Source organism: Aethalodelphis obliquidens, unplaced genomic scaffold (assembly GCF_003676395.1).
Source record: "Aethalodelphis obliquidens isolate GAN/ISIS:26980383/991018 unplaced genomic scaffold, ASM367639v1 scaffold10, whole genome shotgun sequence".
Classification (NCBI taxonomy): Eukaryota; Metazoa; Chordata; class Mammalia; order Artiodactyla; family Delphinidae; genus Aethalodelphis; species Aethalodelphis obliquidens.
In genome coordinates, this window is record NW_020837954.1 from 45,921,194 (window position 1) to 45,938,300 (window position 17,107).

The 17,107-nt window shown below is 37.6% G+C and overlaps 1 protein-coding gene across 9 annotated transcripts in view; it reads right to left on the bottom strand.

The window, feature by feature from the left end:
• Positions 1–17,107, bottom strand: part of LOC113622945 (protein numb homolog) — a 235,092-nt gene that overhangs the window by 54,930 nt on the left and 163,055 nt on the right. For all 9 annotated transcript variants that reach the window (XM_027111712.1, XM_027111714.1, XM_027111709.1 and 6 more), the window contains one exon: positions 8,844–8,984. In XM_027111712.1, the coding sequence (XP_026967513.1) occupies positions 8,844–8,969 (126 nt within the window). In that variant the 5' untranslated portion in view covers positions 8,970–8,984. The remainder of the gene's footprint in view (positions 1–8,843; positions 8,985–17,107) is intronic.

Sequence of the window (17,107 nt, forward strand, 5' to 3'; positions counted from 1 at the left end):
CTGGCCAAACCCAAATTTCCTCTAACTAGAGAACTAATAAATGTGGTACACCATACAATGAAATACTACTCTTCAGTTAAATGCTAAACACAACAACATAGATGAATCACATGTACATCATGTTAAGTGAAAGAAGCCATATTCAAAAAACAAAATATCATATGATTCCATTTATATGACTTTCTGCTAAAAGCAAAAATACAGAAGAGAAAAATAGATCGGTGGCCACCAGAAGCTGGTGCTAAATTTATTTTTTATGTCTGTGCTTCTATTTCTGTTTTGTATATAAGTTCATTTGTATCTTTTTTTTTTTAAGATTCCACATATAAGCAATATCATATGTTATCTGTCTTTCTCTCACTGGCTTATTTCATATAGTATGATACTCTCTAGGTCCATCCATGTTGCTGTATATCGCATTATTTCATTCTTTTTTATGGCTGAGTAATATTCCAGTGTATGTATATACCATATCTTCTTTATCCATTCAACAGAGGTTAAGTAATTTTTAAGAGAGATCACATAGTTAATAATAACTGGCATAGATCAAACTCAACTCAGGTAGTTTGGCTTAAAAGTATATGCTTTTACAGAAGTCTAGATGCCTCTCCAAAATTTTATTACAGAGCCACTGAAGGACAGGAAGCAGGTAAGTGACGTAACCATATGTGCAATTTAGAAAGATCACTATTATGCACTAAGACAACAGTTTGGAAGGGAAACAAGATCAAAAGCAAGAAAAACAGTCAAGAGTTCTTGTAATGGTCTGAGGGAGAAAACAAAGATGAGGACTTGATTAAAGCAGTGGCAGTAGGAAGAAGAACAAAAAAAGAGAGGACAGATACTTAAGAAGATTATATATGATATAGTGACTGTGGCTGACATTGTTAGTTGCCTATGACAGCCATTCTTTCGAATGGTTTCCCTGCCAGAAGAGCTTGCTTCCACGGTACAGGCTGAAAAAAACAAATAACTGCTTTCTTGACTTTGCTTGCAACTATGGATTTGATTTGATTCAATCTTAGCCAACGTAAAGTAGTGGGAAGTCTCTGTGTGTATGTTTGTAAAGAGCTGTCCCATTCTGATATAAAAGGTATTTGCTCCCTCGATCTTTATCTTTTGATAATAATGAGTGAGGACATAAATTATTCTTTAATTTGGTTGCTGGATTCTGTTTATTAATAGTTTCTCTCATACTAGCAGACAGAATTGCAAGACAAGCTTTGAAACCTACTTAACTCTAATTATCACTACTCTAATACTAAATTATTACACTTCCACAGGCACCAGTTTATTTAAACATACATGGCAGAGCCCAAACCAGCTGTAGCTTCACTTGATTAGTGTCTAGTAATTGCATTTCTATTTCTAGTAACTGCATATTCTGTATCACCTATTCTCTAGAGTAGCTATGCCAATCTAATTCCACAACTTCTCCCCTCTCTCTTCTACAGATGTCTTCACTTCCTATTTCCTTGAGAAAATACGTCTTTAGAATAGAACTCCATCAATCTCATGCCACCAACACCATAAATTTAAGTGCATTTACCCCGTTTTTCACCTTTGCTATTGTTAAAAATAGAAGCAGCATCCTTCCTCCAGTATAAAACTAATCTACTCTCTACATGCTTCTTTGTAAAGACCTTTATTTATGCTCAAGTCTCTCCCATTTTAAAAACAAAATTCAACACAAAATCAAACCATGGTGATTTACACACTTTAAATGAGTAAACTTCATTTTATGCAACCTATCTAATAAAACTGTTTTTAAAAACAAAACAAAATACCCCTCCACCCCCAACACACACACACACACAGGTTTTCAACCTCACACTCCCTTTGTTACTCTGCCTTTCTGGTCTCCTTTGAAGACAGACTTCTTCATTAAAAACAAAATTTAAGGGCTTCCCTGGTGGCGCAGTGGTTGAGAGTCCGCCTGCCGATGCAGGGGACACGGGTTCGTGCCCCGGTCCGGGAAGATCCCACATGCCGCGGAGCGGCTGGGCCCGTGAGCCATGGCCGCTGAGCCTGCGCGTCCGGAGCCTGTGCTCCGTGACGGGAGAAGCCACAACAGTGAGAGGCCTGCGTACCGCAAAAAAAAAAAAAACAAGAAACCCCACAAAATTTAACTGCCTTACTGAGGTATAACTGACATACAGTAAACTATACCTATTTAAAGTACACAATCTGCTGAGTTTTTGGATCATGTATATACCTGAGAAACCATCATCACAATCAATGTAATAGACAGCCATTACCACCAAAGTTTCCTTCTACCTCTTGCAATACTGCCCCCTTCCACCCTTCCCCCATCACATAACCTTGTCTGACAAACTTCTTGGATTAGTAATCTCTAGATTTGTTGTCTCCTTATTTTGCATCCATCCACTCAACCTAGATTCCATCCTCATGACTCCAATGTAAGTCACCAACACTTTCAAATATTTAATCTAATGAAGTTTCATTTCTTACTTGATTTCTTTATAGCACTTGACCACTTTCTTCTTCCTTGAAACCTTGGTTTCTGAGACCACATTCTCCTGGTTTCCCTTCTATCTCTCTGGCTATTTTTTTTTTTTTTTTTTTTGCGGTACCGGGCCTCTCACTGTTGTGGCCTCTCCCATTGTGGTGCACAGGCTCCGGAAGCGCAGGCCCAGCGGCCATGGCCCACAGGCTCAGCCGCTCCTCGGCATGTGGGATCCTCCCGGACCGGGGCACACACCCGTGTCCCCTGCATCAGCAGGCGCACTCTCAACCACTGTGCCACCAGGGAAGCCCTGGCTACTCATTCTTATTCTCCTTTGAAGATACCTATTACACTGCCTGTCCTTTCTATGTTTGTCCCAGGCCTTCTTCTCTTCTCACTTCCCCTAGGCAATCTTACTTACTCATGACTCTAATGTTAATTTATATATAGCCAACCCCTGTTATTCGAGGATTCCATATTTGCAAACTCACCTACTCACTAAAGTTTATTTGTAACCTCAAAATCAAAGCTCATGGAGCTTTTGTGGTCAGTGGGGATCTGCATGTGCATGTCTCATATGCACCTCAAAACTCATCTTCTCTACCCCCAAACATGTTCTCCCTCAGTAAGCATGCCCACCACCTTACTAGTTGCCTACATGGGAAATTTATTTATACCAATCCATTACTAGTTCAGAATTCAGTGGTTTCTAAGGCAAGCCCAGATAAGATATCATTTGCCCAGTTATATCTGAGGAAATGCATCTATTTCTAGGCTATGGGAAAAGAATTTCAGGTTTTGATTCTCCTATTCTATCCTGGGTCACCTGTATGTAAGAGCATGGGATGGTGGGGGATAGGGTGGGTTGGGAAGGAAGGCAGGAAAGGGGAACACAACACAGCAGAGAGGATGAATATCTTGTAGAAAGGATTTCAAAAGACCATTTGGAAAAGGTCAAACAAAAACACCCTAAACAAGCTGCCCTACCTGCATAAGATAAAAATCTCTTATCTTCTGTGTTTACCTCTAAAACACATCCCAACCAGCTGTTTCTTATGACAAATGAGAACTTCACTGAAAGATACTGAGCCTTACTTATCTCACATAAAATACGTTAAAGCTGTATATTTCATAGGCAATTAAAAGTGCTTCAATTAACTTTACTACAGTTATTTCAACACTATACGAGTCTCTCAGAATCCTGTGAATGAGGTTTTAAATATACATATATATACATATATATATGCTTATTACAAATATGATACATGCTCATGATAAAAAATGTCACTAGTTCCAAAAGATATATATTGAAAAGTAAAAGATTCCCAATCCTTCATTACCATTCAGAGTTCAGAATTACCTGCGTCATCTTCTTACAGATATTTCTTACATATATATAAGCATATACATGATTTTTTCTTTTTAACCATAAACAGAATCATTCTATATAAACTGCTCTGTACCTTGTCTTTATCACTTAATAATACACTAAAATCATCTGTATAAGCACATGCAGAGAATATTCTTTCATGTTTCCTATATCAATGATCATCACCTCTATCAGTTTGGGACAAGATACTAGGTATCATCCTTAATACTACCCTTTTTCATTTCCTAGATCCAATCTGTCTCCAATTCCTGTTGCCTTTATCTCAATTATCTTTCAATTTACTTCATTTCTTTTCATCTCCACAGTCACCACCCTAGTCCAGCCTACCATTATCTCCCCTCTGGATTAGCAATCTTTCACCAGATTCCTTGTAACCACTATGGGTGACCTCCAAACAACTGCAGCTAGAGTCCCAGTTTGGGAAGATGAAAAAGTTCTGGAGATAGATAGTGCTGATGACTGCACAACAATATGAATGTTATTAATTTTTTTTGTTATGTATATTTTATCATAATAAAATAATCAAGTAATGAACAACACACCACTTAATGGTTTCCCATTACTCTAAAAGCCTAAAATCCTTAACATGGCCTACAAAGCTCTGCCTTACTTCTTTCCAGGTTCATCTAACTTCCTATACTACAGCTTTCCTTTAGCTCCTTGCTACTCTTTCCTCCCACCACCAGGGCCTATGTATATACACTTTCCATAATTTTGAAATGTTCTGCCTATCTTTGTACCTAATTCATTCCTACTCAGTCTTTAGATATCAGGTCAAACTTTATTTTCTCAGGGAAGCCTTCCCTGATCCTGTAGTCTAAGTCAAGTTTTTAGTTACACGTTCTTACAGAACCAGATTCCCTTTTAAAAAGCACTTACCTCAAACAAACGTGATCTAACTAAACTTAAAAGCTTTTGCACAGAAAAACAGACCATAAACAAAACAAAAAGACAACCTACAGGAACTTCCCTGGTGGTCCAACGGTAAAGAATACATCCTGCAATGCAGGGGACACGGGTTCGATCCTTGGTCAGGGAACTAAGGTCCCACATGCCGTGGGGCAACTAAGCCCGTGCGTGCCACAACTACTGAGCCTGCGCACCTCAACTAGAGAAAGAGAAAACCTGCACGCCACAACTAGAGAGAAGCCCTCGCACTGCAGAGAAGATGCCGCGCGCTGCAAGGAAAGATCCCGCATGCCACAACGAAGATCCCACATGCCACAACGAAGATCCCGCAAGTAACACCCGACACAGCCAAAAAAAAAAAAAAAAGGTAAAAAAAAAAGACAACCTACAGAATGGGAAAGAACATTTGCAAATGATGCGCCGGACAGGGGATTAATCTCCAAAATATGCAGACAGCTCATACAGTTTTATATCAAAAAAATGAACAACCCAATCAAAAGTGTCTACTTAGATGACCTAAGTAGACATTTCTCCAAAGAAGACATACAGATGGCCAAAGAGCACATGAAAAGATGCTTGACTTAATTATTAGAGAAATGCAAATGAAAACTACGATGAGGTACTACCTCACACCAGTTAGAAGGGCCACCATCAAAAAGTCTACAAATAATAAATGCTGGAGAGGCTGTGGAGGAAAAGGAACCATCCTACACTGTTGGTGGGAATGTAAACTGGTGCAGCCACTATGGAGAACAGTATGGAATTTCTTAAAACACTAAAAATAGATCTACCACATGATCCAGCAATCCCACTCCTGGGCATATATCCAGAGAAAACTATAATCCAAAAAGATATATGCACTCCAATGTTCACAGCAGTACTATTTACAATAGCCAAGACATGGAAGCAACCTAAGTGTCCAACGACAGATGAATGGGTAAAGAAGATGTGGTAAATACAATGGAATATTACTCAGCCATAAAAAGAATGAACTAATGCCACTTGCAGCAACATGGATGGACCTAGAGATTATCACACTAAGTGAAGTAAGCCACAGAGATAAAGACAAATACCATATGACATCACTTATATGTGGAATCTTAAAAAAAAAGATACAAATGAACTTATTTACAAAACAAAAATAGACTCACAGATATAGAAAACAAACATAGGGTTAACAAAGGGGAAAGGGGTGGGGGAGGGATAAATTAGGAGTTTGGGATTAAAATATACACACTACTATATATAAAATAGACAACCAACAAGGACCTACTGTATAGCACAGGGAACTATATTCAGTATCTTATAATAACGTATAATGGAAGAGAATATAAAGAAAAGAATACATATATAACTGAATCACTTTGCTCTATACCTGAAACTAACACAACATTGTGTATCAACTATATTTCCAAAAAAATTTTTAAAAGAGAGAAAAAGAAGTTTTAAAAAGCACATATCTCGGTTTGTAATCATATATTATTAACACAAATATCTAATTAAAGTCTATCTCTCCCACAAGGAGACTATAAACTCTACAAGAGCAAGAACTATATCTTATTTGCTTACCACTTAGCATCTGTCTGGCACATAGCAGGTATTCAAAATAATTTACCAAATATGTGAATACAGATCTACCTTATTCTTACTTTGTCAAAGAATTCCCCATAACTGATGTCATAATTTCTTTATCCAATCCCAGAATGATGGCATTTAACTTGTTTCCAGATTTTTACTATTATAAACAAACTGCTAGAATGATCACTCATGCCAGTGTATATCTATGGATGTACTTAAACGTAATTCTTAAATGTAAAATTGCTGGTCAAATGAAAAGTGTGTTTAAAATGTTAACTGATATTTCCAAATTGTCCTCCTATAAGGCTGCAAAGTATCCTCCAGGCAATCAACAATGTGTAACAGTACCCATATCGATATACTTTTTTTTTTTTTTTTTTTTTTGCGGTACGAGGGCCTATCACTGTTGTGGCCTCTCCCGTTGCGGAGCACAGGCTCCAGACGCGCAGGCTCAGCGGCCATGGCTCACGGGCCCAGCCGCTCCGCGGCATGTGGGATCTTCCCGGACCGGGGCACGAACCCGTGTCCCCTGCATCGGCAGGCGGACTCTCAACCACTGCGCCACCAGGGAAGCCCGACTTCGATATACTTAATACTCAATTTGTATAATCAAAATGAACCTACTGGGCTTCCCTGGTGGTGCAGTGGTTAAGAATCCACCTGCCAATGCAAGGGACAGGGGTCCGAGCCCTGGTCCGGGAAGATCCCACATGCCACGGAGCAACTAAGCCCGTGCGCCACAATTACTGAGCCTGCACTCTAAAGCCCACAAGCCACAACTACTGAGCCTGTGTGCTGCAACTACTGAATCCTGTGTGCCTAGAGCCTGTGGTCCGCAACAAGAGAAGCCACCAAAATGAGAAGCCCACTCACTGCAACCAAGAGTAACCCGTTCGCCGCAACTAGAGAAAGCCCATGTGTAGCAACAGACCCAACACAGCCAAAAATAAATAAATAAATTTATTTAAAAAAAAAAAAACAACCCACTGTTTGGCTGGGTGTGAGGTAATAGAGAAGAGTGTTAGTTTTTATGTAAGAGAGGTGTTTTGTTTTGTTTGTATTTTAATATCATACTAAGCATTTAAAATTAAATATTAAGTTTATTATTCCTATAAAAGAAGTTTCAGCAAATGAGTTGCGTAGACAAAGCTAAGTGATTAGGAAAATGTTTCATTATTGACAGACTGTGGATAATTTGTGTATTTTAAAAATCATGTATTAATTTAACCTGTAGATTCTCAAAAGCACTTTTCCTGTCATATTGATTGTTTTTCTTTCTGAGACTTTAGTCCATGTTTCAATCATAGTACTGAGGCAGTAAAAAGGAGCAGAAAATCACAATAAGCATATTCACACATAAGAATATACAAAAAATAGAGAAAATGCTAACACTTTATATTAAACTAAATTTTTTTTCAAGATATTAACATTTTGTTGTAGTTCCTTCTATTTTTTGTCCTCATACTTAATACATCTCATAGCATGTTTATACTATTAATTGCTTCTTTTCACTAAGCAGTATAGCATGTACGTTTATTTCTTCCATGACCTTAAATACAGACCCTTCTTCTCCAGTCTCAAGTAGCAGTAACAAAAAGCACCTGCACGGCACCCGCTTCCCTAGATCTTCACTATGTTCTTAACCTCTTTAAGCTTCCTTTTTCTGATCTGACAAATGACAGCATTAGTTTAAATGACCTCTACGTGATTAAAAGTTACAAGATTAAAGAGGAAATTCCTTCTGACTTAACTCTTCCCATTTAAGCTTTTCTAGAACATACCAGGTCTGTATTTAAGAAGGCAGATGCCAGCTTCCTCTGTCCCACCACTTAGTAAGCATATCCTGTTGAAAATAATTTGATTCTTGTGATTCTTAATAATTCAGGACTTTTAGATATTTCAGGATTAGTATTCTCATCAGAAGTGATCTTGGGACTGCCCTGGTGGCTCAGTGGTTAAGAATCCACCTGCCAATGCAGGGGACACGGGTTCAAGCCCTGGTCCAGGAAGATCCCACGTAATGCAGAGCAACTAAGCCCATGCGCCACAACTAGTGAGCCTGCGCTCTAGAGCCCATGAGCCACAACTACTGAAGCCCACACACCTAGAGCCCATGCTCTGCAACAAAGACAAGCCACCACAATGAGAAGCACAGGCACCGCAATGAAGAGTTGCTCCCGCTCGCCGCAACTTGAGAAAGCCCGCACGCAGCAACGAAGACCCAACGCAGCCAAAAATAAATAAATTAAATTTAAAAAAAGAAGTGATTTTATTTGTAGTGATTCCAGATTATATACAAGAAATTCTTATTTAAATATAAAAAGAAAAATCATTAATTATAATCTGTTTTTCTTCTTACTAATTCTATCATTGAAGCAGAATATAAAGGGATTAGCTTTTAGAGTGTTTTCTTTTAACTGTCCTAATTAATGGAATTTCACATATAATAAACTGTCAATTCTTTTCCACGTCTAGATTTATAGAAACATGAGCTCTTACCTTAACTGGGAAGCTACATTTTCCAGTACGAACTCCTTCTTCATCTGTCTGCCACTGATGTGGACGACTGGCCTCTGGAACATAAACATCTTTCTTTCTCCTAAAACTTTGCCGTAGTTTATTCATTTTAATTTTTACAAGCTGTAAAAGAAGTATGAAAAGGAAGTTATTACTTTCTCACATATTTAAAGTTTGGATTACCGTCCTAATAAAAAACTAGTATCCTAAATTAAAGGTTTTGTTTTAGGGGGAAATGAGCAATTAGTATACTTCCTCTTAGAGTAACTCTAGGTTCAAACAAACAAATCACTTCACTTTTTGAAAAGACAATTATAATGCTATTCTTGTAAAACAACAATAACCTGTTGTAGGATCTGAAGAGATGTTATTCTAAGAACTTTCAAGCACTTTAATTGCAATAATCCAATGAGTATTCCTCCTGATCTACCTCTCAAATCCATTCTAACTCCTGAATAAGGAAGTGTGTACCTGTAGCCAAATTATGAACTGCTAACAATTTTTGAAAATATTCTGAAAACTTTGATCCTTATTAAGAAAAAAACATTCTGGAACACTGAAATTTGGGGATCTTTTTGGCTTACTATCAGAAGACACTAAGCAAAGCAGGGACTTTAATAGCCTTTGGTAAAAGATATTTTATAAAAAGAAATAAAGTTTCCTTTAAACATACTTAAAGAAGAAAAAGTTCTAGGATTACATTATTCTAAAGAAGAAATTTCTTGCAAGTAGTATGACATCAGAATGTACTTTCATATTCATAATAATTACAGATATGAAAGTAATCTAATAGTTTTCGATGACAAAGGTCCAAGTCTCATCATTAACTCTGTAAATTTAAAAGTATTAAACTACAGTCAGTGTTTTTGTTTTGTTACTGGAAGAGGCACTTCTCTAATGCTTTCAAAGGTACAGTAGAAATCACAAAACTACAGGGAAGGAAGACTTATCTGATAAGAAACAATGGAGCATTTAAGAGCCAATGAATAAACATAATGATTAAGTGTTCCTTTATAGGGCGAATCTCAAAATCTGAAACCAATACCTTCAGTTTTCTGTTAAGGAGCATTGCTCATTCTTTCCATAAGGGATTTAAGCACCTCAACCAGCCTAAAAAAGAGATCCTAACTTGAGAAAATGATGTGACAAAGCTATATAGAGGAAACATCTTCTCTGTCAGGAGTGTTAAATAACAAGGGATGGAACATTAATTCCCACATTAACAGCAATGAAAGATTTGAAAATCAAAGTTTGCATTCTGAGGAAAAATCATTTTGTATTTTAAAGTTCATAATGCCACAGCAGAACTATTACCAAATTAGCTAATTTACACAGACAGGCCAATCTTACCACACGTTTTTCTTAAAAGGTAAAAATTCTGACAGATGAATGGTAATGTAAAAATCTCTGGATTTTCTAAAAATCAATTTATTATTTCTCAATTCAAAGTTGATTTATAGAGATGAGGTAGATATTAAACAATCAAAGGACTCGACAAAAGGTAATCCATCCCTTTGCCTTTAAGTAGATCACTCATTCCTAAACTACCTTAAATGAGAGCCTACCTTAATCTAACAGACTTCCAAAAAGAATTCCATAACCTTCCTTGATAATACATCCTGTTATATACTTTCATATCACATTTTTAAAATATACACAAATACAAATATAAGAAAATAAAAAGCACCTATATCCTTGCTCAAGTTGGCACCCTAAGAATCTTGAGGCAAAAAGCCTATATGATTCCTTTCTTTTTAATTTCTTTCTCTTAGCAAAAAAAGACTACACACACCTATCCAGCTGGCCAACCCAAACACCTGAAAGTCATCCCCACTTCTATTCTTTCTCTGACCAATACCTATGGATCTTACCTCCTTAGTATATCTTGAATTAATTCCCCCACCCACCACATCGGTTCTACTATCCTCATTTTTGCTTAAATCATTGCAAAAGCTTAACAACTTAATGGTCTCTTTGCTTCCAAGAGAGGTCCATTCTGATCTGTTCTCCTGACTACTGCAAGAGTGCTTTCTAAAATACAAATCTGACCATGCAATTACTCTGCTTAAAATCCTGCAATTGCGTCACATCACTTTCAAGATAAAGTCTAAATTCCCAAGCATGGCAAACACAGTCCTTTTTTTAATCTGCCTTCACTCACCAGCCCCATTCACATGCTAAGCTCCAGCCATATGAAACTACTTACAGTTCTCCAAACAAGGCATGCTATCTTTCAGAGCCTCTGTACATGTTCCTTCATCTGCCTAGAAAGACCTTTCTCTATTTGCTTCTGTTGAAGTTTACTCATCTTTAAAGAGTCAGCTCAGAGTCTTCAATAGAAGCTAGCATTTTTTCTGACAAGCCCCTATCTGGTCTGGGTCCTTGCATTTCACGTGATTCCCATGAACACCCTCCAGATAACTCTATTACTCTACTCCTCAAGACTTACAGCAATTTTCTATTTCCTTTATGGTAGGCTATATCTTATTTGTTTAAACTCATTTGTTTAAATAGTACCCCTGCATCTAATACACTGCCTGTCATATATATGGCATACTATAAATTTGAAGAAATGAAAGATAAACCCCATCGTATTAGATGATATTTACTAGGTAGGATAAATGTAGACATGTAAGACCAGAGAATCATCGATGTTGGAAGAGACTGCATTTAATAGTAGGCCAACCTCCCACTGACAAAGGAACTACTTTGACAACTTTCCTTAGAGGAAGACATCCAACCTCTGTCTAAATAGCTCTATTACAAATTTATTTGCTCTTGGGCAGCTATTTATTGTTGTACCACTCTACTGACCAATAAGACAACAGACTGGAAGTGTCAATTGATTTGGGGGGTCTAAATATCATGTCACTTTCAGTACTAAAATGCTTTGCAATCAGCATTTCTACAAAGAAAATTACGTGTCAGTGATTCTTGAACTATGCATTAGGTAGCCCTAGGATTTCCACAGAGGAGTCCCCAGGACCACCAGTTGTTTGGAAGGGAAGAGAAGGAGGTTAGAAGACTAGACAAAACTCTCAGGAGGAGCTTCAGGTCCCTGTCACAGCTTCAAACAGACAAGCTCCACTTTCTCTGATTTACATGTTGGGGTTCCATGTAAAAGTTTAAGGAAAGGGTTTCACAGCCAGAAATTTTTGAAAATTAGTGATATTAATTATAATTGTTCTAAAATGAACTTGGCAAAGTGAAAATACACAATGATAGTATCTTGCTTGTTACTTCTTAATGAGTAACTACCACTGGCCTGTAAAATAATCTAGCAATTAATAATACGGGGAAGAAACCAAACATTCTGTTTTCAAGTAATCTATGTATAATGATTTTGCTTACAAAAAAAACCAGATAATAAAAAAATAAAAAAAGTTAACTCAAAGTAACATTTACTATTGGTCCTCAGCAAGGTCGAACTTTACTCCCAAATAAAGAAAATCATACCCCTTCTGACAGTCCTGGTTGAATATAGGTAAAGAATATATTTTTGTAACTATAAAACCTGAGAACCAACTTATTTTGTCCTTTCTAAATTTTTAAAAAATGAAATCCCCATTCTACTAGAATTTTCAAAGGTCACTAGGTACAACTTAATTGCCAAATTCAGAAAATCTTTTCACAGTTCTCATTCCTTAAATGCTCTGCAAAATTTGACACCACAATTCCAGCTCTCCTTTGTACACGTGTTTCCTCCCTGCCTTTCCCTGTCCCCATACTCTACTCCTCTGGTTTATCTTCTTCACTTCTGTCTCTACTGATGCCTTTGAGGGCTTCCTCTACTTTCTCCTACACATTGAGGGTATTCCCCAAATATCAGTCCTCCACTGGTGTTCTCTGTGCATTATCACTCTTGGAGAAATAATCAACACAAACTATTACCCCAACTATGATCATTTCCTAATTGTACTCTTAAGTCTTACTCTCTTACTCAAATTCCTACATTTGGGTGCATCAACGCTGTCTCAATCACATTAATTTAATGTTAAATCATCACCTCTGGGCTTCGCTGGTGGCGCAGTGATTGAGAGTCCGGCTGCCTATGCAGGGGACACGGGTTCATGCCCCAGTCCGGGAGGATCCCACATGCTGCGGAGCGGCTGGGCCCGTGAGCCATGGCCGCTGAGCCTGTGCTCCACAACAGGAGAGGCCACAACAGTGAGAGGCCGGTGTACCGCAAAAAAAAAAAAAAAAAAATCATCACCTCTTATCTCCTATTCCTTCGGTCTTCCCCCCTCTGACCCAAATTGTTTGGGTCAGTAAAAACTGTTTGAAAACTTACCATGTGCTGGGCCCTGTTACTAATGCTAGTGGATACAGAAATTCGTAAGACAACTTGCTTTTTGGTGGCTCTCTTCCCTTATAAAAGGTTAATTTCTGCACAATATGGGGAATGGAATAATAATACTATACACAGTATGGCCTAGAAGCAGTCTAGGTTCAGGAAACATTTCCTGTAGGAGATACTACCTGAGTTAAGTTTTAAAAGAACAAACATTAGCCACATACTGTGTAGAGTAGGAGGGAAAAGATATTTCAGGTAGAGGCAACAGCATCAACAAAACACAGATTCAGGAAACCTATGAATTAACTGAGTCAACATGATATAACTATGCTCCAGGGAAGTATTTTGCCCAAAATGAAAATGATAAGACTGTAAGCCAAGCATTAGCTTCACTGTGTCAGGAAAGTTTTACAAACTAATTTATCTGGGCAAACAATTTGTACATCAGGGCAAACAGCGCTCCTGACAGGATAACAGACTGCTTCAAGAACCTTTTCTTGTTAAGTCCACTAATTTTAAATATTGTGTCACAAACTTTGCCCATCCCAACCAGTTCCCCACCTTGAAGGACCTGCCTTAAACCACATGAGTCCAGATCTCAAAACCCTAGAAATACCCTTTCCTAACTTCCCCTAACTACCAAGGCTCTGTCAAAGTGGTGCTCTCCCTTGCTGCAGTAAGTTTAATAAACTCAGCTTTGCTTGATCAACAGGACTCTCTTTATGGGGAAAGTCAAGAGCAGGAATTTATTACAGAAGGTGAGGAAGAGGGAGAAATCCAAATATGACTCCTAAGTTTTAGGCCTCAGTAAACTGGATAGATGAATTCAGCAAACTGAATTGTTGAATTTGAGGGGTCTGTTTATAGGGCTTCTAGGTGGAGATATGTATAAGCCTGAAGTTCAGGGAAGAGATCAGGGCAACCATAAGCAGTCACGACAGGTGAAACTTTTCTTGTGATGATCTCATTATTTCCCTATTTTTCCTAATAGGAGTTAGGATACAGTAAGTAGAATTACACCCAGCACACTCAAACATGAATAAATAGAGGTGCACACACTATATAACTGGCCAGTATGAATTAACATAGCCATAGCAGTGCTTAAGTTTTTGCAATGCTTGCATTCTAGATAGTAAACAGCCACTGTGCTGAGCCCCTAGCCTAGCATCTACCCCTTGACCGTCCACAATCCAACAACTGGTTCAGCTGAGTAGTAAGGCCAGTGAATGTTTTGATTGGTCAGTAACAATGTAAGTCCGATTCCAAAAGTCTCATCTCTCTCAGGCAGAGTTGCTGGCTTCCTACAGGGTCCCCAAAGGGTTGGCCTGCCTTCATGTGCCTCTGCCCGGTCCCAGGTAGGCACAGCAAGGATGATACAACAGTACTCACCAGCCCTCCACCCTGTCCACCATGGTCCTGAGTGTTGGCCCCCATCGCCACATGTTCCCCCAGTGAAATGCGGAATAGACTTGTTAGGGGAGACAGTACCTTCAGCAGTGACACTAGCTCCCCAGTAGTCAAACAGACTAACTCTTCATTAGGCTGGATAAAAAAGCAAGACCCAACCATGTGCTGCCTACAATAAACCCACTTAAACCTAGAAAAATGGTACAGATGAACCGGTTTTCAGGGCAGAAATAAAGACACAGACGTGGAGAACAAATGTATGGACACCAAGGGGGGAAAGTGGTGGGTGGGGTGGTGGTGGTGGTGTGATGAACTGGGAGATTGGGATTGACATGTATACACTGATATGTATCAAATAGATAATTAATAAGAACCTGCTGTATAAAAATATAAAAATAAAATAAAATTCAAAAATAAATAAACCCACTTAAAATATAAAGACACAAATAGGTTAAAAGTAAAATGATAGAAAACAGTATACCATATTATACAAGTATACATAGTATACAAGTCAAAAGAAAGCTAGAGTGGCTATATACGCCCCCCTCAATAAGTAATAGAGTAAGTAGGAAGAAAACCATCAAGGATATAAACAGCAAGACTTGAACAACAGTTATCAACCAACATGACCTGACTGACATTTATAGAACATTCCACCCAAAGACAACAGAATATACATTCTAATCAAGTGCATGTGGAACATTTACCAATACAGAACATTTTCTGGGCCATAAAACAAGTCTCAGATTTAAAAGGCTTCAAGTCACGCAAAGTATGATCTCTGACCACAATGGAATTAAATTGCCAAATATTTGGAAACTAAATAACACATTTCAAAATAGCCCACCTGTCAAAGTAGAAATCGAAAAGGAATTTAGAAAGTATTCTGAACTGAATGAAAACAAAATATATCAACATTTGTGGGATGTAACAAAAGCAGTACTTAGAAATTTATAGCACTAAACCGGTGGTTCTCAACCGGGGGTGGGAAGGGCAATCTTGTGCATTTAGCAATATCTGGAGGAGACATTTTTGGTTGTCACTAGGGGAGATGCCACTGACATCTCATGGATAGTGGCCAGAGATACTGTTAAACATCCTATGCATAGGCCAGCCCCTGACAACAAAGAATTATCCAGCTTAAAATGTCAATAGTGTCACTACTGAGAAACCCTGCACTAAACGTCTATATTAGAAAATAAGAAAGGTCTTACTTAAAACAATGACCTTAGCTTCTACTTATAGAAACTAAAAGGACAAAGAAATGCAAAGTAAGCAGAAAAAAAGGAAATAGTAGGAATCAAAGCAGAAAACAATAAAGTAGGAAAATAGAAACTGAGAGAAAAGGAAACCAAAAGCTGGCTCTTTGAGAAGATTAAAAAAACTGATAAACCTATAGCTGGACTATTTAGGGGGAAAAAAGATACAAATTACCAAGATCAAGAATGAGAGAGGTGTTGTCTCTAATATTCTAGATATTAAAAATAATAAGGGAATATTATGAACAAGTTTATGCCCATAAATTCAACAACTCAAATGAAATGAAAAAATTCCTTTAAAGTTACAAACTTTCATAGCTTATTCAAGAAGAAATAGATAACCCAAAATAGTCCTATATCTATTAATGAAACTGAATTTATAGTTTAAAATCTTTCCACAAATACAACTCCTGGGCTAAATAGATTCACTGGTGAATTCTGCCACACATTTAAGGAAGAAATCATACCAATTCTACACAAACGCTTCCCAGAAAATTGAAGAGGAGGGAATATTTCTCAAATCATTCTATCAGGCTAAGATTACCTGACACCAAAACCAAACAAAGACATTATTTAAGCTTCTTAAATAGATACACCAATATCTCCCATGAACATACATAAATTCTAAACAAAATTTTAGCAAATCAAATTTTAAAAATACATTAAAAATATATCATGACTACATGGGAGTTTTTCTAATAAATGCAGTTAGTCAACATTTGAAAATCAATCAACGTAAGTCACCTTATTAGCAAACTAAAAATGTCCCTGTTAATATGTAAGGTTATAGCTCATGACAAACTGTACCTTTCCTTCTCCGAATTCACAGATTATATACTGAACTGAGATTTTTTTTAAATTGGTTAAAATTCAACTAATAATAAGCATAAATTCTTTTCTTTCTCTATCTCCCATAGAGTTCACATTTAGCCCTGACTTCTTTGTGATTTCTAGTCTTGTACTTCCAATTACAATTCAAATGTCTCCAAATCAATTTATCTTTCCTTTCAAACAAGCTCTTCTTCCTGACTTCCCTATTTCTATGTAACACCTTTACATCCATCAAAGCTTTGAAATGAGAAGAGCATATTCTAAGATTCATCTCTGACACTTTTTCATAATTCTTCCATACCAAGTCCATCAACAGGTGCTACTGGATGGGAATAGGTATCAATATTTCTGGTATTCAGCCATTCAGCATTTCTATTCCTGATTGCCCTGGCAGAAAAATCACTTCATCCATGAACCTCTGCAACAGCCCCTGGACTCCAAGTCCTCTTTCCTCT